This window comes from Mchenga conophoros, linkage group LG7 (assembly GCF_057382185.1).
Source record: "Mchenga conophoros isolate Kocher_MC1m ecotype Shallow Benthic linkage group LG7, M_conophoros_male_GT1.1, whole genome shotgun sequence".
Taxonomy (NCBI): Eukaryota; Metazoa; Chordata; class Actinopteri; order Cichliformes; family Cichlidae; genus Mchenga; species Mchenga conophoros.
The window spans coordinates 66,241,650-66,266,879 of NC_140532.1; the positions used below are offsets into that span (position 1 = coordinate 66,241,650).

Genomic DNA, 25,230 nt, shown 5'->3' on the forward strand with positions numbered 1-25,230 from the left:
TCACACTCTTTACATCACTAAGGTTGGACTTGTACATTTTCATTCCTTTAAAAAGGACGAGAAAGGCTGAGCGTGTCATGGTCCTGGGTCATTTGACCCAGTGTTTTGCATCTTCCTGTGTTTTGTACTATGATTTATGTATCCAGGGCCTGGAACAAAGAGGGCACAACCATAAATTTAAGTCTTATAAAATCCAACCAGGTAGTTCCGGTGAGCGACAGTCAGTTTATTTACACTGAATAATGAACAGAGAGTCTGAAGAGTTTTCAAAAGTGTGACTCCTTCTGTGGTCCGTGGTGTGAAAGGTGGAAATCCAACACTCGATATTTACAGCAAAGCTCCGCTCCCACAACACACTCCTTACCAGCTTCCTGACAAGACAAGACGTGATGATCAGTTTAGTGTTCACGCCAGGCACGTGCAGAGGGGGTGGAGGGGGCTTGAGCACGTTGGGTGCCCCAAGTGCCCTTTTCTTGAGGCATTTTTTCTTCTATGTGTGTGCGTGTGGAGTCCTGCCTGTGCCCCTCAACAAAAACATTTAACTATTATTCACAATTTTGCTAAATAAAAGGCTTGCATCAGTCACATGATGTCCATTAACCAATGCTCGCCCTTGACGGCAGTGCGTGCTGGTTACGAGCCGGGAAGGAGGTCGTGAAGAGCTACAGGGCTTTTCCCTGCCACATAAATATGGAATATTATAATATTATAATTATGATATTCAAAAAACCGCACACACTGTATATATAATCTGTAAACAGATTATAGATTAGATTTATATTTTAAATATGACAAAATGCTGCAGCAGCAAAATGATTGTATCTCTTTAGTTTAAACATTTAGTCAGATTGCTGCCTGCACAGGGTGGACAGCCAAACAAACTGAATCATCATAAATACATTATTTTATCATTTTTACTTTGTTTATTTTTACTTTATTATCATAGCACTAGGAATAAATGGCCTGTATTTATATAGCGCTTTACTAGTCCCTAAGGACCCCAAAGCGCTTTACACATTCAGTCACACACACATTCACACACTGGTGATGGCAGCTACATTGTAGCCACAGCCACCCTGGGGCGCACTGACAGAGGCGAGGCTGCCGGACACTGGCGCCACCGGGCCCTCTGACCACCACCAGTAGGCAACGGGTGAAGTGTCTTGCCCAAGGACACAACGACCGAGACTGTTCAAGCCAGGGCTCGAACCGGCAACCTTCCGATTACAAGGCGAACTCCCAACTCTTGAGCCACGATCGCCCAATAAGGGAAGGATTATGGATCAGCACCATGATGCAAACTTGTGGCCATACAGTATATACAGTATTCTGGAGATCACTGCATGTGCGTGTGTGTGTGTGTTTTATGTGTATCGATTTTTTAAAATTATTACTCATGTTATATTATTGTCCAGACATGCCCCGTAAGGACACGAGGAGGAAACAGTGACAGAAGCAGCTGTGTGAGGCTAAAGCAGTGAATCCCTCAGCAGCTGGAGTACAGGACAGGTCACAATAACACACCCATCAGTTGTTGCATCGCAGAGGTATTCAGGTATAAAAACAATAATAAACACAATTTCTTGGTTCTATAACATTTCCTGTCATTACTTTATTATGGATTAGGTGCAAGAGTTGTTAAGTGGGGCGACCGTGGCTCAGGGGGTCAGGAAGCGCATCTGTCGCCGGTTCGATCCCCGGGCTCTCTGTCCTGGTCGTTGTGTCCTTGGGCAAGACACTTTACCCTCCTGCCTACTGGTGTTGGCCAGAGGGGCTGATGGCGCGATATGGCAGCCTGGCTTCTGTCAGTCTGCCCCAGGGCAGCTGTGGCTACAACTGTAGCTGCCTCCACCAGTGTGTGGATGAATAGTGGAATTTTAAAGCGCTTTGGGTGCCTAGAAAAGCGCTATATAAATCCAGTCCATCATTATTATTATTAAGTGTGGATAATTAAATAATAGCAGATTGTGCCTCGTTCTCAGGTGGACAGCAAGTGGAGAGTGAAAGACCAGAGAAGGAGATGGAAGGAGGAAGACTGTGATTCACAGGCAGAGCCTAGTTTGTTTTCTCACAATTTTCTTTCATATTTTTTCTGTTGTCTTATGGTTTTATGTGCATAAAGCAAAGAAGAAACCTTGTTTATAAGTTAGGAAGCAGTGGAAGGTGATGACATCTCTTTGATATTTCCTGGGAAAAGCTTTGATCTGGATGGTCTCTGATCAGTGCTGGAAACTAGACTCATTCATTTCCATGGAAGAAGGACTCTTCCATGGAAAGTGCGTCTAATGGCCAAGTACATGCACAAACACATACAAGGAATTTGGTTCCAGTAGATGTAAATCACAACAATATGTAAAGGACACAACACACACACACACACACACACACACACACACACACACACACACACACACACACACACACACACACACACACACAAAAGTGTATTTAGGTCATTAAAAGCATTAAAATGTTAGTAATGTTTTGGCCTGAGATGAAGATGACTTTCACTTCCTGCAGACCTTCATATGTCCCCGGCTGTGGGACTCATATTTGCCTTCACGATCAATAGATTTCTGCCCTGCTGTCAGACCCTCGCTTTGGCCCCAGCTGATTCTGGCGTGACGCACTGAGGCGGTCTCCCTGTGCGTGAGGCCAGCTCCTCTCTTTCACTGCTCCTACATGCTGATTGATGCTGTTAAGGTTTTGTGGTCGTATGGTTCTGGTTAGTGATGTTAGAGGGGTGTGATGGTACAACCCTCAACCTCCACCAATGGAATTATGGGCAGGGCTCAACACCCATTTTCAGGGATCTCGCTATAAAGCCGGGTTTGTACATCCTGGCTTCTGTTCTTTAATTTAACTGAGAGCGATTAAACTGCGCTGCTGCTTTTTGGAGACTTTGAATAAATCATGAGGTAAGTAAACAACATTATTTTTCTTTCTTTTTTTAAAAAATTATGTAATTTCATTAATTGGCAGATTTAAAATCATGTATGAATTGAGTGGCATCCTGATAAATTACAAGTTTTCAAAGACTTATATTACACATTACAGCACTCTTATTACGACTGGATAACTTTATGCTTTAAACCACTTAATACTAAACCTCAGCTTCTTTGTAGACCGATGAATCTATGAATGAATTATCAATGAAATATTAACCTGTGAATGCGGTCACTTTCATTTATTACAATCTTGAACAGAAAAGCTTTGAAAGTTAAAGTGTAATCCAGCAAAAGAGATCAAAATCTGAGCAGATCAATAATTCACGTTGATGAGGAAAATATATAAATTGTTTCTTGTTTTTTCTTTTTTTACGCACAAAACCTAAAGTTTACAATTTTTTTTTTTTTGTACCTCAGGAAAAAGATTTTTTTCACAATGTAGGCGAGACCATTAACAACTGTTACAGTATATATAGTATAGTACATATATATATATATATATATGAGTGTGTGTGTGTATATATATATATTCGTTTTTAAAAAAAAACAAACCCCATAGATAATACTGATGTATGAAGGTTGTCGGTGGAAGATTTTTAGTATTTCTAGTATTTTATTTTAGTATTTTCCAAACACAAAGTTCACACAGCTGGAAGTAAGCAGGAGTAATCAGGCCCAATAAACACCAAGAACCCCCCTCCCCCCCCTTTTTTTGGAGCCCTTTGTTCATATACCGGAGATGACGGAGCCAAATTAAAGAAATGAAAACAGAATTGAACAATTAAATAAACTAAATGTATTTAATAGAAAGGAACTAAATGCATCAACATCAGAAGGCGAACCCAAAGGCCCAGATTAATTCATTTATTCTATTTCATTGGACTCAACTTATGTCATTGTACTAAAAACACAAAGAGCAATTAAATGCATAAAAAATACAAATAAAGATTCTAATTAATCTAATTAATGTAAAATGTTCGTATTCATTTGAATTAATTTTTGTGGTGATTTAATTGTTTTTAAAATAAATTTTTAATTTGACATACTTTATGTATTAATTGGTAAATGTATGCATGTATGTATTTATATATTATTAGTTGTTGGTGACCGCACCATCACAAACACTCAGAGCTCTCTCTTTAGTAAATACCTAAACAAATAAATAAATAGAAATAAATAAACATTCTATAATGCAGAGGAATCACTGATGATGAAATCAGTCATAATAAAATAAACAAAGGAACTAATGAATTTATAGAATTAGGATTTTTCTGCGTTGGTATTTATATGCATTTGTATCAATTTACATATTTACAGAAACTGGGAAAAATAAATAAAAATACATACGTTTACATTAAATAAATATATTAATAAATATGTCTGTAATACAGTTACAGATATAAATATGATAAATATCAATACATATTTTTATATATTTAATATATAAATATTGTATATGAAATTGACACCTCTGCAATCCAGGAGAGTATAGATACAAAGTACGGCACATTACAAGACTGAGTCTGATTAAATGAATCATTTGTTAATCCTGTGCTGGACTCTTTAGTTCCAGGATGGAGACCAAGTCTTACATGGTTCAGATGAACGGGAATGGAGTTTGTGGCAAAACTACGGTAAATGGAAAAACCCTAAATGAAAATGGAGTGAACAGAAACGGGGTGCACGGGAATGGCGTCCACCATGTCAACATCAAAGGCGCCTTATACCCGATCAAATCTAAGAGCCGGAGGCAGAGGTGGGAGGTGAAGCCTTCGGAGATGGCTAACAACACGCTCAACCCCATCAGGGCCATCGTGGATGGGATGAAGCTCACCCCGAACCCGGAAAAACCCATGATCGCACTTTCGATCGGTGAGGAGATTCCTCGTAAAATTCCCTTTAGATTTGGGGGTTTGCATCATGCTTATTCTTTGTTTTTTCTAACTGCTGATTACCTTCACCTTTGCTCCTCAGGGGATCCCACCGTGTTTGGAAACCTGCCCACCGATGGTGCAGTGCTTCAGGCCATGAAGGATGCCATAGACTCCCAAAAATACAACGGCTATGCTCCCTCTGTCGGTGAGCCATCCCTAAAGTGAAATGATGTGAAAAGATAGATGCAAAGATGAATATGTTTTTCTAAGAGCCAGCAAAGCGCAGAAGAAACTGTTGAACATGTACAATCATGAATCCTTTCTCTGCGTCCACTGACAGGTTACCTGCAGAGTCGGCAGGCGGTGGCAAACTTCTACAGCTGCCCTGAGGCTCCACTGGAGGCAGAGGTGCTCACTCCTCACACACATTACCGTCTGCCCCTAAATCTGAAATGTGAACTACACTTTTACTAAAAACTCAGTAGCAAATGGCTTTGGCGTCAATCTGCTTGTTACAGTGGATTGTTTTGAGTTCCTGTGTGAAATGAACAGATTCTCCGAACTAAAGAAGACCCTGTCTCTCTTCCAGGATGTGATTCTGACCAGCGGATGCAGTCAGGCCATCGACCTGGCTATCAGTGTGTTGTGCAACCCAGGAGACAATATCCTGGTACCGTGCCCAGGCTTCTCCTTATATAAAACTCTGGCTGTTTCCATGGGCATCGAGGTCAAACTTTACAACCTGCTTGTAAGTGTGGGGACAGTTTCTCTGTTTTTAATGCTGGCCTAAGCACTAAACACTTTTTGGGCTGGAACAGTTATGATTATTACATTTTAGTGGCATCATCTTTTCAAGTACATCAATCATGGGTAAACTCAAATGGATCTGCCACACTCAGCTTATCTGTTATTTCTCCCAGAAAGATTTCACATATTTTAATGACCACATCTCAAAGGAGCAACAGAGCAGGAAACATGTGAATGAGGCTGGTGACGGTGAAGGCTGTGGAACACACAGCATTTATGTTTTCTGTTAACTGGATTCATTTATATCAAAGAATCAGATTTTATGAGCATGTAATTTGTAAAGTTACTAAAGTAAAAGTGGCATGAACATAATATACAAGTAAAGTAATGATAATAAACACTCATCGGTGCATAAACATGTATTATGATTATTTTCACAGCCGGAGAAGTCGTGGGAGGTTGACCTGCAGCACATGGAGAGCCTGATTGATGAGAGGACTTCCTGTCTAATCATCACCAACCCATCCAACCCGTGTGGCTCTGTTTTCAACAAGAAGCACCTGCAGGAGATCCTCAAAGGTTGGCTGCACTCAGAGTGGGGAAGAATTCCAGTTTTGTAAGCAAACAAACACAACATCTCTCAAACAATTCCATTCTTCTTTTGTCCAGTGGCCTCCAGACACTGTGTCCCCATCCTGGCTGATGAGATCTACAGTGATATGGTGAGTGTAGCAGCTGTCGACACAAGCTGCATCTCAGCACAGGTGGGCTTGGCTCGTGCAACACCAGCGAGGCACTTTCTTTTTGTTTTAAACCACAATGACAGTAGATGTTCTGTTCCAATTGGTGGCATTTGCCCTGGCTCTGCATGTGCTGATGTGCGTGCACAACCTCACATCAGCACATGGGGGGGATTAGTGCCTCTGTGCAGGCCAGTGGCCGGGAGGTCAGCAAGGACAAGCAGTGGATAGATAAAGATTTAAAGTGAGACCGCATCCATGTTAAAACATACAGTCCAGTACTAAATATAAAAGGTAAGTCCCACATGTTTCTATTTTATCATTTTGTCATGTTGGTTGTAAAAACTGTAAAAGCCACAAATTGTCACACAAATGTTTTTGGACATTTAAAGCAACTTTTGTCAAAAAGGAGCAAAAACATGTGATTTGAACATTTGAACAAGTATCGAGTGTACACTCACAAAATAGTACTAGCATTGTATAACCAGCACTGCTCCAAAAGGAGTTATGTTGACATTATCTAATAAGTGTATGGTTTGTTCACCTGTGTGGAATATTACATTTCATTCCAATTTACAGCAGTTTTCTCAGGGCACCTTAAATAGTGAGGTAAAGACCCGAGCAATCAGACGATCCTCTCTGAACATCTCTTGGTGATGGTGGGGAGAAAGACCTGCCTTTTAACAGGAACAGACTTCCAGTAGAACTATGCAGCAAAACTGTGGTCTGTTTTTCTAGGCCCAGTGACTTACAGGTTTTCTTTAAAGATTTCAGGTTTGATTAAATGGAATAAAGCTAGAACAGATTTTTGTCTAATAAACAGAATTAAATCATCAGCATATAGTGACAGCTCGGTCTATACTGGACCAGTCACACTGTTTTTCTGAACACGTGGGTGTAATCGTGGAGCTCTTTCAAAAGTTTGATTGCTCATCAGCTTTGCATTATCAGAAACTGTGAAATATTCCTGTTTCTCAAGATTCTTTCAGATATTTTTTTCAAAAGCAAAACTTTTCCAACATATTAAAACCAATCAATGTCTACTGTACATCGAAGGATAATAGGGTCTTAAATATTGTTATATTCAGAACTAAATATGTTATATAAACCTTCCAGTTACAAATCCTTCTCTGCTCATTATCAGCAGTATTGCATTTGCTCATAATAAGAATAATAATGTAACGTAACGTTTATGAGGACAAGCTTATTGTCCTCACATTTGCTAAAATATTTTCTCGCACTTGAAAGTAATAAAATTAGATCTCCGCTCATAAAATGTGAAAAGTTCTTATTCTGCAACTCTTCTTGAAACCGTCAGTGATGCAACACATTTTAACATGCATATCTTATAACAATGAATGTGTGTGTGAATGGGTGAATGACTGAATGTAGTGTAAAGCGCTTTGGGGTCCTTAGGGACTGAGTAAAGCGCTCTACAAATGCAGGCCATTTACCATCAGTCTGGGAAAATCTGTACTGGTCAAAGTTTAGTTGAAGGTCATGCAAATATGTCCACAGATAAGCAGACACACTCTCTGGCAGCCATCATATTGTTTGTCAGCTCGCAACAAATGGAGATGAGGCAACAGTGCAGTAATTTTCCACTGAGAATTCAAATTGATCAGCAAGAACACCTTTATTTCCTTTTTATAGGCTATAAGTGCATCATATGCATTTATACTAACTATTATTTTAAAAATGATATGTACATATAGAGTGTTCTACCTCTGACATAAATGGTTCCCGAAATATTTGAACTTACACTCGTTTCTTTCTTTCTTTGTTGCCTCACCTTTATCCTCCAGGCATGTCTCTGCTAAATAAAACTCACGTAGCAGTAGACAGTAACGATGATGCTTTAGCATCTTTTAGTTCGTGGGGGTTCGTTTTGAGGAGTTTCCGATCATCTTTGTCTCAGCTGAAGTTGACAGTTTGGGTCTTGTTCGGATTTATTCCCTCCAGTCCTTTGTTACATCTGAGCTGTTTTGACTTTTGCACTTTACAATGTGTTGGTCTGTCTAATGAGTGCAAACTAAAACAATCGATCGATCAGTCGTTTAAGAGGCATTTAGTACATGCATGCTGCACACTGCATCGTCTGTGATATTGCCATCTTCACACGTTTTCATCTCAGCTCTGGAGTTGAGATGAAGATGTGTGCTTTTGTGGAAAAACACTGGGAGGCCTTGTGTCGCAGTGGACTTGCTGACTCGCCTGCTTGATGATATTAAAGCTGAACAAAAAACAACTTTTGAAAGCTTGTTTTTGTGGGAGCTGTTGTGAGTGTAATAGTTTAAAGTCGGGGTTACTGGGTGCTTCCACAAACCACCTCGCCACCATTGGACCGTTCCATAATGAGCATGTGCAGACCAGAATGACTTTGCACTTTTTTGGCTGCATGTGCTTGCAATTACTGCAGCTGTCTGGTTTTGTTACAGCAGAACCTGGGGAGGAATGGGGGCTGTGTGGTGGGTGGAGACGTGGCCTCAGGGTGCACTGGTGAGGCCTGTTTTTCAGTGAGCGGCGACTGTGAGCTGCAACACCTAGGACGTTTCAGGCAGTGGGTCAGTGCCCCTGCTCCTCACCTCTGTAAGCCCTTCAGTGATAAATTGTGGTTTTATGGGGCACGTCTGCACAGTCAACATGCTCTCTGTGGAGATGTTTGACCTGCCTATGAGTCACAGTTATAAGCCATGCACACAGCTGCACATGCATTCACTCTATTGTCTCCATCAAGCTTTTCATTGCATCTATGTTGATCAATGCTTTACATTTGTCCTCCTCTTGATCTGAGAGGCGTTTAAGACATTTGTGCCAGAAAACGAGTTATGCAATCACGTTAGTGCTGCTGTTATGTCATTCACTTCAGTCTGGCCAATAGGATGCGGGGTAGTGTCTTTTCTCCATGTCACGCAGCTGTAATAAGAACCAGCTTTCTGTAGGTGAAACGTTTCTCTTTGTGGTTACCTCAGCATCGGCCTCCCTCTTTAACTCTCTTCCTTTTGTTTCTCTCTGGTATTTTTGTGAGACTTTCAGGAAGAATATTATGCAAGATTATGCAAAAAGTTGATGTAATTGTTGTTTGTGTCTTTTAACACTTTCCTCGCTGCTGCGTTTTACTCTGTAAACAGCTGCTGTCATGCTGTTAGTGAACATGAGGATGAAAGTAGTTCTGACTATACATCGCTGTGTAAATGACAGAAGTTTGTTTCCTCTTCTTTTTAAGGAGGGCATCAGACACAAGTTGAAATGAAGAAAGCATAACTACAGAAATGCTTAATTAATAAATAAGACATCAGCTGATCTCTTTGAGCAAGTGCTCTCTTTGAGCTGCTTCAGTCAGCAATAGTTGCTGTGCATCTGCAACTTGCTTTGCAACCCACCTCCAGCCCTGGGTCTTCCCGTCCTTCCTCTGATCTGCCTGAGAAAGTTTGGTCTCTCTTTAACACCGAGCCTTCGTGTTAATAACATAATTTCAAAATGACCAAGAATTCCTATGATTTTTTTCCGCTTATCTCCAAGCCCTCTCGTTTTTTTCACTGTGGTGTCAGTCTGTGGGAAACCCAAACTGATCCAAACAACAACAGCATGATGATTTTCTCCTTTTAAGTCATATGAATTAAAACGGCTGCACGTCAGTTTGCCTCAATGAAACATCTGTAAACGTCAAATATCTGCATATGTAATATAAAGTTTTTATTCTTGTTTTTGCCCTCAGGTTTTCCCAGGATGCAGTTCTCCTTCAATGGCATCCCTCAGCAGTGATGTTCCCATCCTGTCCTGTGGCGGTTTGGCTAAACGCTGGCTGGTGCCTGGCTGGAGGATGGGATGGATCCTCATCCATGACAGGGATGATATATTTGGAACTGAGGTACTTTTTATTTATTTATTTTACAGTTCCTGATGGGGGAAGCGTTGACTGATTGTTCCAATACTCAAACCCAAACACACAATGATATACAATAATTTGCACATTACATTTACCCGACTGACACGTTTCTTCGTTCAGATTCGACAGGGTCTGGTAAAACTCAGCCAGCGTATTCTGGGAGCCTGCAGCATCGTTCAGGGGGCGCTGGAGCAAATCCTCGACAGCACTCCTCAAAGCTTCTACAACAACACCATCGGCTTCCTTAAGGTAATGGAGAGAAGTTGTTTTAATATATTCCACCTTTATAATGAACTTTGAGTAGCAGTAGCTGACCCTGGTTCCTTTTTTGTTCCTTCAGTCCAGATTCTTGTTGTTATGTCTTAATTCTGTCTGAAATCACATAGTAATGCACATTAATATGCATCACATGACACTGTGTGAACGGTTTATCATCCTTTGCTTCCTCAGTCTAACTCAGAGATTTGCTTCAGCGAGCTGTCCTCCGTCCCCGGCCTGAACCCTGTCATGCCTTCAGGAGCCATGTACATCATGGTGAGTGTTGAACGTGTGGTTTGCATTCAAATTTCTGTGCCATGATCATTTTCTCAGTCACATTTAGTTTACTTAGCATCATCATTTTTGCAGTGAACTGTGCTCTGTGCCCAGGTTATCACATTTTATGGGAAATTTCCACAGTGTCTGGATTTTGCAAATGACTCACACTTAACCATTTAAATGACTTTAAAAATCAGATTTGTTAGTTTAAAACAGAAACTTTACAGAAGCTTTTAGACCTTTAATTCACACATTGAATGAGGTCTTTGAGCAGCAGTTACAGCTTAGGTAATCTCTACAATATTTATATTTATTTGCATTCATCATTCATCTCCCTGTACCTGCTGCACCCCACAGCACGATGATACCACCGCCGTGCTTCTCTGTGGGGCTAGTGTCAGCAGGTAATGAGTGTTATGGGGTTTATAATGAGTTTAGGCGTGTCCATGTGCAGATGTGAGATGTAGATACATGGACAAAGTGCTTCTACTATGGCAACAAATAGTTACATTATGGCCTTTTGGACAGATTGTCATAGTTTACATTTCTCTTTGCCCATAACATAAAAGTCTGACTGATGGGGTGCTGGTGAGATGGTGGTGCTACCAGCAGGTTCTCCAGGACTTCTGAAACTCTATCAGAGCGACTGTTTGGGCTCCTGGTCACCTTTGTGATCAAGGACCTACCTGCCTGGCTACTCTGTTTGGCCAGACTGACGGATGTAGGAAGAATCCTCATGGTTTTAAATTTCTCCCAAAGTTTGGCCGCTAAGCACCCGGGGACACTGTTGGCAGATTTCTGCTTCACCATAGTTTTATCAAAGAGATCTACTGAGAGTTTTGGTGACGTGAAATAAAAATTATGGGATTTGATATCCCATGTGAGAAATTCTCAAGTCTCTCCAGTCAGATGATTAAGGATGATTCAGGCAAATGGAATACAGCTGAGAACACGTCGGAACCACTAAAAGGGTCTGAATACCTTTGAAAATGAAAGATTTCATTGACTGGTGGGAAACTACAAATGAAGTGTGCACACAGTAAAGGAGTCTGAATGATGTCAGCATTCAGAGTTCAGAGGTTAGACCAACCATGGTGTTTACATTTTCCAGATTGGGATCGACATGGATCACTTCCCAGATTTTAAGAACGATGTGGACTTCACCGAACGGCTGGTGACTGAGCAGTCTGTCTTCTGTCTGCCTGCTTCGGTAAGACGCCATCACCTTTCCTCTCACTGCTGATTCGTCGGTCCTCACACCGACATATTTCTAAACTCCATCCTTCCTGACGTTTCACAGGCGTTTGAGTATCCCAACTTCTTCCGCATTGTGGTGACAGTCCCGGAGGAGATGATGCTGGAGGCTTGTGCTCGGATCAGGGAGTTTTGCCAGAGCCACTATCGCCCCCCCAGCCGTGACAGCAATGACCTGGACCAGTAATGCAGGGGCTGTACCAGTCTTACAGCTGTCCCACCACAACATTACCCTGAAATCTTTTTTTCAAAAGCTGCCATGGCAACAAAAAGCATGCAACAGCATATCTAATGGTGTAATTTTTATGTAAACTCTTAAGAAATGAACAAATGTGATATTTATATTTTATACTGACAGCTTGTATTAACCTGTACTTGTATATTTATATCAATTGTATTTCACTTACACACCTCTTTGATATAATCTGCAGCTAGCTTCTTTGTTAGCTTATGCTTGCTTTTTTTCCTGAGCTACAAGTAGAGGAAGTGAATGTGTTTGTTTATTTTTATAAGCCTTGTATACTGATAATCACCTCCTTACATGAGATCTATCTATCTATCTATCTATCTATCTATCTATCTATCTATCTATCTATCTATCTATCTATCTATCTATCTATCTATCTATCTATGTAGATAGATGAAGTATAAATATTGTGCATTATTTTCAGACACAGCATTTTGTGCCATTGTTAACAGTTAATATAATAAACTGTACTGACATAACAAGTAAAGGATAAATATTCAATGTTAAAGAAAAATCGCAGAATAAAATATAAACAGAAACAAAATAATCCTCCTCTGATGATTTGAATCAAAAATTTCACATTTGGATTCATGCAACTGCAAAGCCAAATACAGTTGATCAGCATCAGTCGCTACATGACAGAAACACAAGGTTCATGTGGTTTATCCATAACTTATGAGGCTTATTGAACAAAAACATGTTAAAATGAGGTTTTAATAGTTTCAGTGATCTTCGTTTCTTATCAATTCTTATAAATATTTTGGAGAACTTGTGTTTACAACACAGTGGAACAAATATTAGGACTCATAACGTGATCATTTTTTCTTTTCCAGAAGCCGAGTTTTGTCTCTGGATTAAAATATTTTTAAAAATATTTGATGCAAAACAAATGATTACAACAAACAACACACTTCTATATTTAGGGAATAAAAAAGAAAGGATTGACTAGCACTGCTCCAGTAAAATATAAAACTTACATTCATGCAGTTATGAAGCTTAACTTTAGTCCTGGCTTAACTGATTTGCTCAGAAAGAAAACACGAGTTTACCTGTGCAGCGTATTTTATCTCATGTTTGAGCTAGCTGGGACCTAAAGACTGCCTTTAATCTCCTTATGCACACCGAATGTCCTCCTTCATCACTGAAGCTGATCTCAAACCAGCATTCAGACTATCAACAACACTCACATGCTGCTCCATCTGCCTGCCCACAGTGATGGAGCCATGACACGGCTGGTAATAACTTTTGGCTGGTCTGTGGAGCCTCCTACTGGGCGATGGGAAGGTTTGTTTTCTTGCCACACTGTGCAGGATAACCAAAAGCACCATGGAGGAAATGATGACCATCCTCCACAGATTCATTAATGAATGAGGTCAGGGCAGGCGTTGCAAGCCTTGCTGGCCACTGTGCTGCTGGTACAACTGCAGGATGCCATATCCATATTTCACCTGGGAAACTAATAAGTCATAAGAGCAATATCTATCCTGAAGGGTAACTTTAAAGGCACCAAACGTAGCATTGACAGCTCCTCATGCAGCCACGTGGATCTCACGTTCGTGCAGTTTGCATGATTAATCCAGTTTATGGATAGATGTGCACATACGTGCCACATAAAGCCTGAGGTCTTTCTCTGGAATATCACAGGCATCAAATTTCTGTTTTGTTTTGATATATACGTAGTAGAGCCAGTGGAAATTTGCTCATGACTGATGATACAAGTGCTCTGTGTGCTGCTGTCTGCAAAACTGACAAATCAAACAAGCAGTGACTCTTTTCAACTTTCTCCAACTTAAAATGACCGTCAGCAGCTCAGTGCTGGGCGTCTCTGCTCATACCAAAAGAGCACTAAGTCACGCTAATTCAATAAAATAACCAACCTGTCTCTTTCTGTTTCACAGAAGGATGAGCAGCTGTGAGGAAAGAAAATCGAGAAGAAACAGCATGACTGTGAGAACACAGAAGAAAAGAAACAACTTTAAAATCAAAGTTTGAAACTCAAAAGCAGGAATCTTCAGGTTTCTACACTCCGACCTGCCTCCATCGTAACTCTTGATTCAGATAAAAGTCCTTAGACGTCACAGTTTGTGCATTCCCAAAACTTTTCCAGCAGACACTGCATCATTTCTGCAACACCAGTTCAGTTTTCGTGGCTTCAGGTGAAGAGCAGCGTGTGTCAAATTTGCATTGCTCCTGAACCTCGAGCTCAACCCGAGACTTTGAGCAGAAAGTCAGCAGCTCTAATGCTGTCAGATCGCGTTTCCCTCTATGATGCACGCTGAAGGCTCCTGCTGAACGTTCCCAACATTCATCACAAGAGGAATCACGCTTTCATGAGTTCAACATGAACTGTGGTAGAAAAACACATCTGAGGACGGTGTTGTGCAGCGTGACTTAAAAGTTTTGGGTGCTCTGTCATGTTTGAGCTGTCAGGCAAGTTTGTCTGAGTTCCACTTTTAAATGTCAGCTTGTGAATTTTCTGAATGCAATAAAACTGAGACACACTGCAGATCACAGCACAGTCGATTCTGCACAAATGTAGTCTGTTATATATTCAAATGCATTCATTTAAAACGAGTAGATGTTCCCGTTTTGTGAAGTCAGGACTCAAGTATGGAAACAGTGGATTTGCATAAAGATTTTTATTATTTGCTCAGAAAATATACAGCCTTCTACTTTATGTGCAAATGATATCCAGGGGTTTGTTTAACAGCTGTATTGACTAACATACTGTGTCTCATACTCTAAATGAGACACAAAAATATTTTCAGCTTTAAAAAGCATCCATGCACCATCCGTCTTTACCTTCCTCCAAAGGGCTTAAAGAAATGAAAGCCACTTCAGCCACAGATGTTTTACAACTGTGTGAGGCTGGCAGCTCAACACATCTGTGTTGAGCTGCCAGCCTAGTTGTGCCTGAAAAGCTTGATCCCCATCCAGCTCCAGAGGTGGAAGAAGACGTAGACGGGGATGGTGACGGGCAGCAGCAGGCTGTAGAAGCACACACTGCTGCTGCTGGTGCAGCCCTGAGGGAAGTTCTCATCCACCGCCGCAGAGTAGAACAAACCAAAGAGGGACACTATGGGGACCAGTCCCACCATCACAGACAGGGACAACATGTTTGCAGATGGGCTTGGAGGTAACGCGCTGCCGGATGATGATGTGTTACGTGCGCTTTGGTTAGAATGCCAAAATACAACTGAAAGAATCCAACACCTCAATTTTATTTAGTCAAACAGTTTTTTTAAAGCCAGCGTCCAGTTTGTTTTTGCTCAGGTCAACTCAAAGTGAAGGCTTTTCTGTTACTGTGCAGGTGTGTCTGAAGCATCTTTCCGAATGAGTCTGGCCTCCTGAGGGATCATGTTGGGAATGCCGTCGATGACGGGATAGGCAATGCCGAGCTCCTCGTTGATCAGCTCGTTGGTCTTAGGCTCGTATCTGTGGAGGAATAACATAGCAGAATAAGTCTTTCATAGCACTGAAGTGCTGACATTTCCTACAAACTGTGAATGCAGCAGCAGTAGCAGCTGTAGTTCATCTGAACTTGATAAAACCATGACACACACATGCAATGCTTGTTTTATGTTATCATATTTATGTAAGCATTTGCCCACAATGGGTGTGTGTAAAAAACACCAGCACAGATGTGCTCGTGTGCAGTCCTCAGGAACTCAACAACAGGAAGCTCGATGATCATTAATTTAAAAGTTTTAGGAGATAAACCTAAAAATCTAAATCTGATCTCAGAGAACTTTTCAGAAAAAAGATTCAGTGGAGGATACGGACAGTACTTAAATAATACAATTTACTGACATGTATTACAAAGTATAAAGTTTGAGAAGTATATACACATAAGGTCCTGAAGTCTGTAATGGTCTTTGTGGTGTTTAAGAGCAGGTTATCATCAGTCTATGGGGTCAAATTGTGAACCTCCTTCCTGCTGTTTGTATCATCACTGTTGGCAGATTCCAACTGCATCATCTCATCTGCAAACTTAACAACCAAAACTCGTGGTTAACAGCAATCTGAGGGCGATTAGTGAGGAAATCTAATATCCAGGTTCATCTGAACTCCAGTCTGTTTGGTGATGGTGTTAAATGTTGAGCCGTAGTTCACAAAGAGCTTCCTGGCGTAGGTGTTGTGTTTGTCTATGTGAGTGAGGGGTTGTGTTGAGAGCCACACAGATGTTCAGCTAAATCAGATTCAGGCATAATTTCCATTTGTTTTCACAGATGTAAAGTATCTGCGAAGGCAAATGACAGACCCTAACTAGAAAGTGCATTTTCTGAAGAAACTGCAGTGTGAATGCTTGAATCTGAATGTATGCACTGAAATGAATTAATTGCTGAATTTTGAGTTAAAACTTTTTTAATGAGATAAAAAAAAAAAACAAAATTTAACCTGAAAACAAAGGTGCTGAACTGCTAAAAGCTGAAGGTTACACAGAAGAAGAAGTTGGAAAAAAGCTGAAAATGTTTTAATTTTAAATTAGAAAAACCTAAGAAATGAGAAAAGAACATTTAGAGTCAGAAAACATCTGAATGAATATTAAAAGGTCATATTCTTTGAATCACTGAATGACTCAAATGTGATCCCTCCACTTTGATCCACACAGTTTAAAAAGTTTAAATGCCTGAGCTTTGAAAGATACGGTGTTGGAAAGAGAACAATAATGGCGACAATTTGAGGGTAAAATGATGGCTGTAACACTGTGGACACAGCAGCAGTTGAAAGAGAAGTGCTTAAGATGAATCTTGGTACAGTGGCAGGCAGAGCTCGTTAAGCAGGCAGGTGTGAGCCTGGTTGCTATAGTGACCGCACCCAATGGCTCCATACACACGTACACAGACATGCGCCTCACTTTTGCTGCTTAAAATGAACAGAAAAGTCAGGCCGAAACAAATCGTTCCCAAATGAAAAGTAAAAGTCGTATTGACAAAATTCTTTCACCGTGAGCGACAGCAATGTCTAGTCTACCTAATTCTCAGTTTTCATGCCTGTGGAGCTTATTATATGGACGTGGTGACAGTGGAAAGACACCATGCTCTTCTGATTTTCAAACGAACCTTCTGAGCCATTTTAACATTAGAGTCTATGGAAGAGTTGGAGGGAGGAGGCTGTGCATTGGTGACATTTATGAAAGAACCATAACACCTAGGACAATAGTAAACACATTGGATGAAAGAGGACAGCGATGGCTACGTTTTGAGGGTAAAATCATACCTGTAGAGCAAACGCTGCAGACACAGCAGCAGTTTTAAAAAAGATTTTAAGATTAATTTTTTTGCTCCTCTCACTCTAGCAGTTGAGCTGCCTCACTCTAGCCCCAACATTCCGTCCCATACACACCCATTATAAACTCTGAAACGGGTGAAAAAACATCATGAAACTTAAACTGGAACTGAAGAAAAAGTATAATAGATATTGAAAAGATAAATACAAGTTGAATAGTTGAATGTCTTGTCTTCGTTTTAAAGTTTGAATGGTGGCTCTATGTCAATGTATGTGGAAGTAGATACAGTTTAAAGAGGAGGAAGTTGAATGAGAATTTGAAGGGTCTCCCCATTGAAATACATTATAAATTTTTGTTGAAAAAAGTTGAATAAAATTAAAAATATAAATGTTAAAAATGAGAAAAATAGAAGCAATGTTGTCCAAAAGAATAGGAATCTAACGGTGTTTGAATGGTTTTTCTAAGTTGAACGGTTTTGAAGGAGTAGGCTTTCAAAAAACGTACGGAATAGATAATAATAAAATAGAATAATAATAATAAAGATTCGAATAACAATACTGTGAATGCTTTTCAAGCATTCACACTAATAAGCCAGCCAATCAGCAAGTACATCGCAGTGTTGCGTCTTCAAACTGGACAAGAACTGAACAATTTAAAAGGCTCAAACTGTTTTACACATTAGAAAGTGCGTGTGAGGTGGTGCCGTTTGTCCTGCTAGAGAGCAACGCGGCTGAACAACAGGAACAGAAAAAAGCAGAATACAGTGAGAGTAAACCAGAGCGTGTAAATAACCTGAGCACAGGTCTGTGTGTGTTACCTGAGCGGTTTCTTGGACAGCGGACATACGAGGACCTCCAGCAGGGCGGTGTCGAAAGGCGGCTGCGCTTCGTCCTTCACGTCCGTAAAGCTCCTCACCGGCGCGGAGACGGCAGCTACCCTCCGTAATAACGGCGTGTTTCTCACATTACGCTCAACAAAGAAGGTTTCAGTCAGCAATCTGCTCAAAACATTCTTAAACATGACCACAAAGTGCCTACCGCGTCCAAGTCTCCTACAGGAAGCATAAGTACGCGTGTAACCGTGAAATCAGTCCGCTTCCTGTGACTCCCTGGCCCTTTCGGGTTTAAAATGTTCCGCTTTTTCACTTATTCAATAAAAATATCTACCACGCGCTTGCTCACATATGCAAACTAACATACTATATTTAACACGGTAGATACCACTGCTAGTCGTACATGTCATTTGGTGAACGTTTGTTCGCGCAGTTTCCACATTTGCCCGCATGGTGGCAGTGTTCCACTGTTAGTGCCCCAGTGTTAATTTCATTCAAACGTATTCTGTGTGTGGGCTTTGACCAGATGTGGAAATAAAATAATGACAAAACAAACAAAGAAACAATAAACATTAAATGAATGTGAAAAGCACTGATTTGGTCAGCTAGACTACACACCACATCACCATAAGGAGAGATCTCTATGCTGCCCACCATACTGTGGTAAATATCCTTAGAATAATAAAAGTCACGGCCACCCTAACAGTGGCTTTAAGTGAAGGAAACTAATGTAGATACACATTTTGTGAATTTTGCAACAGTTGCTGTTTGGAGTCTGATTTCTTTTAAGCCCCGTAGATGTCCCAGGAATGATTTCCCAGCAGGTTAGAGCCATACAATATTAAACATTGTGGTAGAGCTCAGTGCCAGCCAGGGCAGAATGCATTCCCTCCCATCCATATGTCTGAAGATATTGCTCTGAGACTTTGTTGGCAGGGCCCCAACCAACTTGTTTTAAAACTGCTTCTAGCTGTAATATATATATATATATATATATATATATATATATATATATATATATATATATATATATATATATATATATATGATTAGATGGGCCTGCTTGAGAGGCATCCATCATCTCTAACACAGACTGAGGCTGAAATGATACTGAAAAAGGTCGACACCTGTTCAAGCCAAAATGCAGCACATGACTGGCTGATTGTCATTATTGGTCTTTAACAGCAAAGTAAAGCAGACATGTTGAAAATAATACAGAAGAAAATATGCTCTGATGTTCAAAATGTCCCATTTATCAAAGAGATCACACTAAAGATGTCTGCTGACAGCAGAAAAATCACTGCCTAATGAATTCTGGGGAACATCTGGACATGACCGGCATGCCACCAACATCCTGCTCTAAATGAACATTTCTCTTGAAGTGCTGATGTGGGTTCACAGAGCTGTTTGGGAGGAGCATGAGGTTATTTATACCATGAATGAACAGACTCAGATTTTAAAAGTTTGTGTTTTGCTTTAATAGAAAATAATCTCATTAAAAATCACATTGACATTTTCAGTGTAATACATCCATCCATCTTCTGGGTGCTCGACACAGAGCAGGGGCGCTGCAGTCTGAGTTGGCCACACCTCCCTGTGCCTCTCAGCCACCTCCTCCAGCTCCTGTGGGGGACATAATCTCTCCCAAAGACATGTTCTCTTATGTGCATCCTGGGCCTGACCCAGAATCTTCTCTTGCTTGGAAATTTTGGAACCACCTCACCTAGTCAGATACCCGAACCATCGCAACTGGATCCTTTCCATGTGGATGATCCACATTACTGCCGACACTGCACAGATCTGTCTGTCAGTCTCCTGCTCCACTGTTCCCTCACTCTTTGATGTGACACAATCAGAACTCCTACTTTTTCCAACTGAGACGTGTGGACTCAGACACTTGATGAAAATCAGAGAAAAACAGTTGAGATCCTTTGACCACCCTCTGCCCTTTGGTTCTGGCTGTATTCCAACTTCATGGTGTCCTGGAGAGTCCGTGTACTGGTTAAATCTCAGAGTCTCAGTTTTTATTGTCTCATACATATTTCAAGGTATAGAAGCGTGTGCCCAACCAGTCTAGATATAGTCTTGTTTGGTAATATGAGGGATCTGATCCTCCCTGAAGGACTGTAGTGAGAGCTTGGCTCACATCGAGTGGCAGCTGGATTCTCCCACGGTGGGAGAATCATCTATTCTGTCATCAATTCAGTTCATAGGTTTTATGAATTTTTAAGGATAGAAATTGTAACAAGCAAACAAAGAAAACAAAAAATGGGCCAAGGTAATGTAGGAAGTAAAATAAATAAATAAAATAATGTTTTAAAGGTTCATTAACCTTTATGAGTGGGCCTCACTCATAACACATCATTCATATCTCTTAACCGATTTTCTGCGGTATTCGAAATATCTCGCTTTCACACTATATCCATTTTGAAATAACAGGTGTCAACACATCTTTGGCACAGTGGCTACAAAGCCACACTGGGGGGCTGGAGCTTATCCCAGCTGTCATCCAGCGAGAGGCGGAGTACATCCTGGACAGGCTGCCGATCTGCGACAGGACTAACACACAGAGTGAGACAACCACACGCTCTCACTAAGGCAAAGAGGCAAAGATACAACACCATTAGAAAAGACTATTGATTGTATGAGGCCAAGACTGTACAGGGTTTGGGTATAAATATAGAGGACGAGGAAACAATCTGATCTGAGGGGTCATGAGATGTTTTTTGGAAGAAGAGGAATTCCTCTGATCCTCCACAGATTATTTTTGATAATGATCACGTTTCTGTTTTTAATCTGGCATTTGTGTTTTCACCTGGAAATAACAGAGCACACACACACACACACACACACACACACACACACACACACACACACACACACGGCACGGTCAGCAACGCTGGTTTTAGCGAGTGCTTATTTGAGTTGCTGTTGCCTTCCTATCAGCTTGGAGCAGTCTCCCTATTCTCCTGTGACCTCTGGCACTGACAAAGTACTTTCACCCAGAGAACGGCAGTGCGCTGGATAGTTTCTCTTCTACAGACCACTCTGTAAACTCCAGATGTGGCTGTGCGGGAAAATCCCAGCAGATCAGCAGTTTCTGACGCGCTCAGGCCAACAGCCACGCCACATTCAAAATCACTCAAATCCCCTTTCTTCCCCTTTCTGATTGTTTGTTTGAACATCAGCAGGTCGTCTCGACCATGTCTACACGCCGGAATGCATAGAATAGCTGCCATGTGATTGGCTGATTAGATGCTTGCATTAATAAGCAGTTAAACAGGTGCAGGGTTTCTCAAACCTGAACATGACAGTGAGTCGACTGTACTCAGGTGGAGTCCAACAGAGTCCCTCTGGGATGTGGTGAAACAGGAAATGTGAATCAAAGAGCAGCAACTGTGTGATGCTATAATGCCGATATGGACGAAAACCTTTACAGCACGTTATTAAATTGATGCTATGAAGAATTAAGGCAAAGAGCCAGTCCAGTACGAGCAAGGTGTACCTCAGTGCTCGTCACAAGAAGACGAAGTCACTGGACTGTCTCTGACACCTGCACACTGACGTCTGAGGCATCATTCAGGAACAATGACACGATTTTACAGTAAAGTGATGAGTGGTGATAGTGGTCAGGCAGCGATGTTCTTGTACATGTTGATGTCTAATCTCAAACATAACCCGCTCCACAGTGTGCAGTGTAATCCATGCTGTTACAGAAGTGGACCTTCGCAGCACTGAAAACATGTTTAACGTGGAGTTACCTCGATAAGCCCCTAATCCTGCTTCATAGTACAGGTTCCTCACCTGGACTGTTTGCTTTATCGACTGCCTGCTAGCCTGGGTTAAAGATTTGGATTATGTACTTTTACTCTGCTCAACTTGTGCATTTAACTTCTTTCCTTTTGAATCTGTACAGATGCTGGAAAAAACCACCTAAAAATAGGAATAGTGTACTAGGAGTTTAAAGAAGGCATCTAAGAAGCCCCTTCTTTGCAAATGTTTTGCGTTAATATATTTTGTACTTACTGTTAGCTCACCAGTGCATTACCAGTGCACACACCATCTGTGCTTTGTTTCTCTTACAGTTTCCCAAGAGGCTTTGCATGCCTACTTCAAACAAATAACACTCAGTGACACACAGAGTGGAACTGCCAGAGAGTCAGATATAAGACAGAGAGAGATGAAAGTGTTGTTTGTCACATTTGAAAATTAAGTCTGAAACTTAAAGTAAGAAAGCCACAAGTTGTCAGGGCTAGTTGAGTTTTTGTTCGGTTTACTCCTGCCTGGACAGATTGGGCAACAGCTGATCGATCAGAAGAGGACGAACCATGCGGCGTCTAAATCAGCTGATGTTTTGATATTAACAGCGAGCGACAGTAAATCCATCTGCTGAGCAAGCCCTGAGCTTCTGGCATGAAGAGTCTCTATTAGGCCAGTAGCTGAGGTGATCTTTGCAGCTGCCTTTGCCAGAATCATGCTGCTGCACATGCTGGGTGGCTGCTGAATAAAACATGCCTGTGCTTTGACCTCACAGCTGGACCTCAGCGACACGGTGGGCAGTCCTGATTTTAGGCCCTCAATCAAAGCATCCTCTAAAGAAAACCTTGGAGTCTGATGTAAAAACGGCCTCGCGCTTCTCCGCTGACAGCACAGCGGCCTCACCAAAAGGCAGCGCAGACTTGGCAGTGAAGTTAACGGGTCCCTGCCAGAGCTGATACAACGCTAATAACTTCGAAGCTTTCTGGCCTGGGAAAAAGAGCTCTCGTAATCTCTCTACTCAACACTTCACCCTGAAGTGGCTAGCAGAATTAGACCTTCACTCCTGCATGCATAAGGTCACATTTCCCAGTTTGAAAGACTGGCTGCGACATATTTCACCAGAGGTGTGCGTTCTTTGTAAAGGAGATCCTCAGAGACAGTAAAGTCTCTGCAGTTCCCTGCGAGTGGGGGACAGAGCGGTGCTTGAAAGGCATCAAAGCGTGGGCCATTTCACAACTTGAACGATATCTTCTTCATCAAACCTGATCCTCCCAGCGATGGCTGACAGAACGTTCATCAATCCCACGCCTCCTCTGAACTCACCACAGCCACTCACCTGTGCACAAAAGTTCTCATTGATATCTTCTGTGGCTGCTTCAGACGGTCTGTCTTTTTACCGGGAGGAGGTTTAAGAGTGACGAACAGCGACAGACTCGGCAGAGCTTTCACAGCTCAGTGGTGATATATGATGCTTCTTTTATTTCTCACATTTTTTCCTCCTAAGTAGCTGTCATGGTGAGCGCACAGTTTTAAGAACGATACAGTGAATCCGTGAAGGCTGCACACCTTTAAACAGGCTTGCGTCACATAATGGAACACTTACGCTCATTACTCTAAGTAGTGCAGGGCTCTGCCGGGGACCCTGTTAGCCAGGTTCATTTTTTTCGTGTTTTGTACTTATGACTTTCATATGAGTATATGCACGCAGTCAGAAAGTTACTGTTTAAAAAGAGGAAGATGCACTCACTGAATGCTCACCGAGACAGCACAAGGGAGCGACTGAAGTGGTTTGTTTTAGTAAATCAAAAGTAAAGAACAAATAAAATCATAATTTATTTATTAAAAATATGTTTATTAAGATTTTTGATATAAAGAAAAACAAAAAACAAAACGGACAACACAACAGCACGTTATGAAACGGCTGTGTGGAGACGGAAGATGGCTGGACGGGCCCCTCGGACCCTCCAGCAGGAACAGACGGCTGAAGCGGTTCCTCGGACCCTCCAGCGAAGACAGGCTGCAAATCCTCTGGCTCATCACACAGGAGCGGTTCTCCAGAACCTCGAGCAGAAATGCCGTCCTGTGGCGAACGCAGCTGCGTAACAGCGAGCTCCGTCTGCTGCTGCTGCGTTGGTGTGGGGAGAGAGAGAGATAGCAAGCTCGGTGGCTCTGACGTGCTCCCTCCACGCGGCTATGGTGTGGCTCAGATAAGTGTCCATGGAGAACTGATGAAGCTGGGGGTTGGTTATAATCATTGCCTCCACCGCGCTCAGTCCCACAGCCATAGCCTGTAAGCTATCAGCCTGAGCGATGCGGTTCAGCAAATCAACGACCTCCTTCATCTCAGTCTTAAAGTCTGAGGTGGAACAGTCTGCCGGGTCCATGTTCTGGTCGCGATCTTCTGTTATGAAACGGCTGTGTGCAGGCAGGAAAAGGACCCAAAGTGCAGACTTTAAACAGCTTTAACTCAAAAGGGTAACAAAACTGAGACTACAAACTAAGCATACACAGACAGAACACACACAGCAAGATAAGGATAGATCACAACTCGGACACAGAGAAACACAGGGCTTAAATACACAGAGGAGCAATCAGGGAATGAGAGACAGGAGGGAAACAGCTGGGACAAATCAGGGCTGACGAGACAGAGGAAGATAAACCAGATGCATTAACATGAGACAGACTTTCAAAGTAAAACAGGAAACATAACACAGAGACTTGACACAGCAACTATGGAACAGAACAGAAACCAGAAGGCACAACTCTGACAAAGAAACCAAAAGACTAGAAATGATAAATAAAGGCAAAAACCAAAGTACGATAATAATGAAAACTCTAAACTCTGGGTCAACGACCCAGGCACCCTAACACAGCAAGGGCAAAAAATTACACTGCATAGATACCACGTCAACACTGGCAAGATACAAAAATAAAACACTAGGGTGGTAGACCGAATTATCGATCAAAGAGGATTTGTTTTAATTAGTGCTGTCAGCGCTAATCTGGTTAAAATGGCGTTAACGCCATAGCCGCATTAACGCGGCAAATCTCCATTTTAACCAGATTAGCGCTGACAGCACTAGTTTTATTCCATGATCTAAAAATGGCTGCCACACATTAAAAAACTTACTAAGTTTGTCCTCTAATGTATACCTAATTCTCTCCATATGCAG

General features: G+C 41.6%; 3 protein-coding genes across 3 annotated transcripts; 1 reads left to right on the forward strand and 2 right to left on the reverse strand.

Annotated features, from left to right (window-relative positions):
* Positions 1-2,759: 2,759 nt before the first annotated feature.
* tat (tyrosine aminotransferase) lies at positions 2,760-12,783 on the forward strand. The gene is made up of 12 exons (XM_085280895.1): positions 2,760-2,918; positions 4,516-4,820; positions 4,923-5,027; positions 5,163-5,230; positions 5,412-5,570; positions 6,010-6,148; positions 6,239-6,291; positions 10,028-10,180; positions 10,319-10,447; positions 10,649-10,732; positions 11,847-11,945; positions 12,036-12,783. Exons 1-12 carry the CDS (start codon positions 2,914-2,916, stop codon positions 12,174-12,176), a joined length of 1,440 nt encoding a protein of 479 aa, XP_085137021.1. The 5' UTR covers positions 2,760-2,913; the 3' UTR covers positions 12,177-12,783.
* Positions 12,784-14,860: 2,077 nt separating this feature from the next.
* Positions 14,861-15,359, reverse strand: LOC146571623 (phosphatidylinositol N-acetylglucosaminyltransferase subunit Y-like). The gene has a single exon (XM_085280892.1). The coding sequence runs from the start codon at positions 15,350-15,352 to the stop codon at positions 15,140-15,142; it is 213 nt and encodes a 70-aa protein (XP_085137018.1). The 5' UTR covers positions 15,353-15,359; the 3' UTR covers positions 14,861-15,139.
* A 176-nt stretch (positions 15,360-15,535) lies between these two features.
* On the reverse strand, positions 15,536-18,601 carry pyurf (PIGY upstream open reading frame). Its single transcript, XM_085280891.1, has 2 exons — positions 18,284-18,601; positions 15,536-15,671 (listed from the first exon to the last, which is right to left on the reverse strand). The coding sequence occupies exons 1-2, from the start codon at positions 18,484-18,486 to the stop codon at positions 15,536-15,538; spliced, it is 339 nt and encodes a 112-aa protein (XP_085137017.1). The 5' UTR covers positions 18,487-18,601.
* Positions 18,602-25,230: the final 6,629 nt, after the last annotated feature.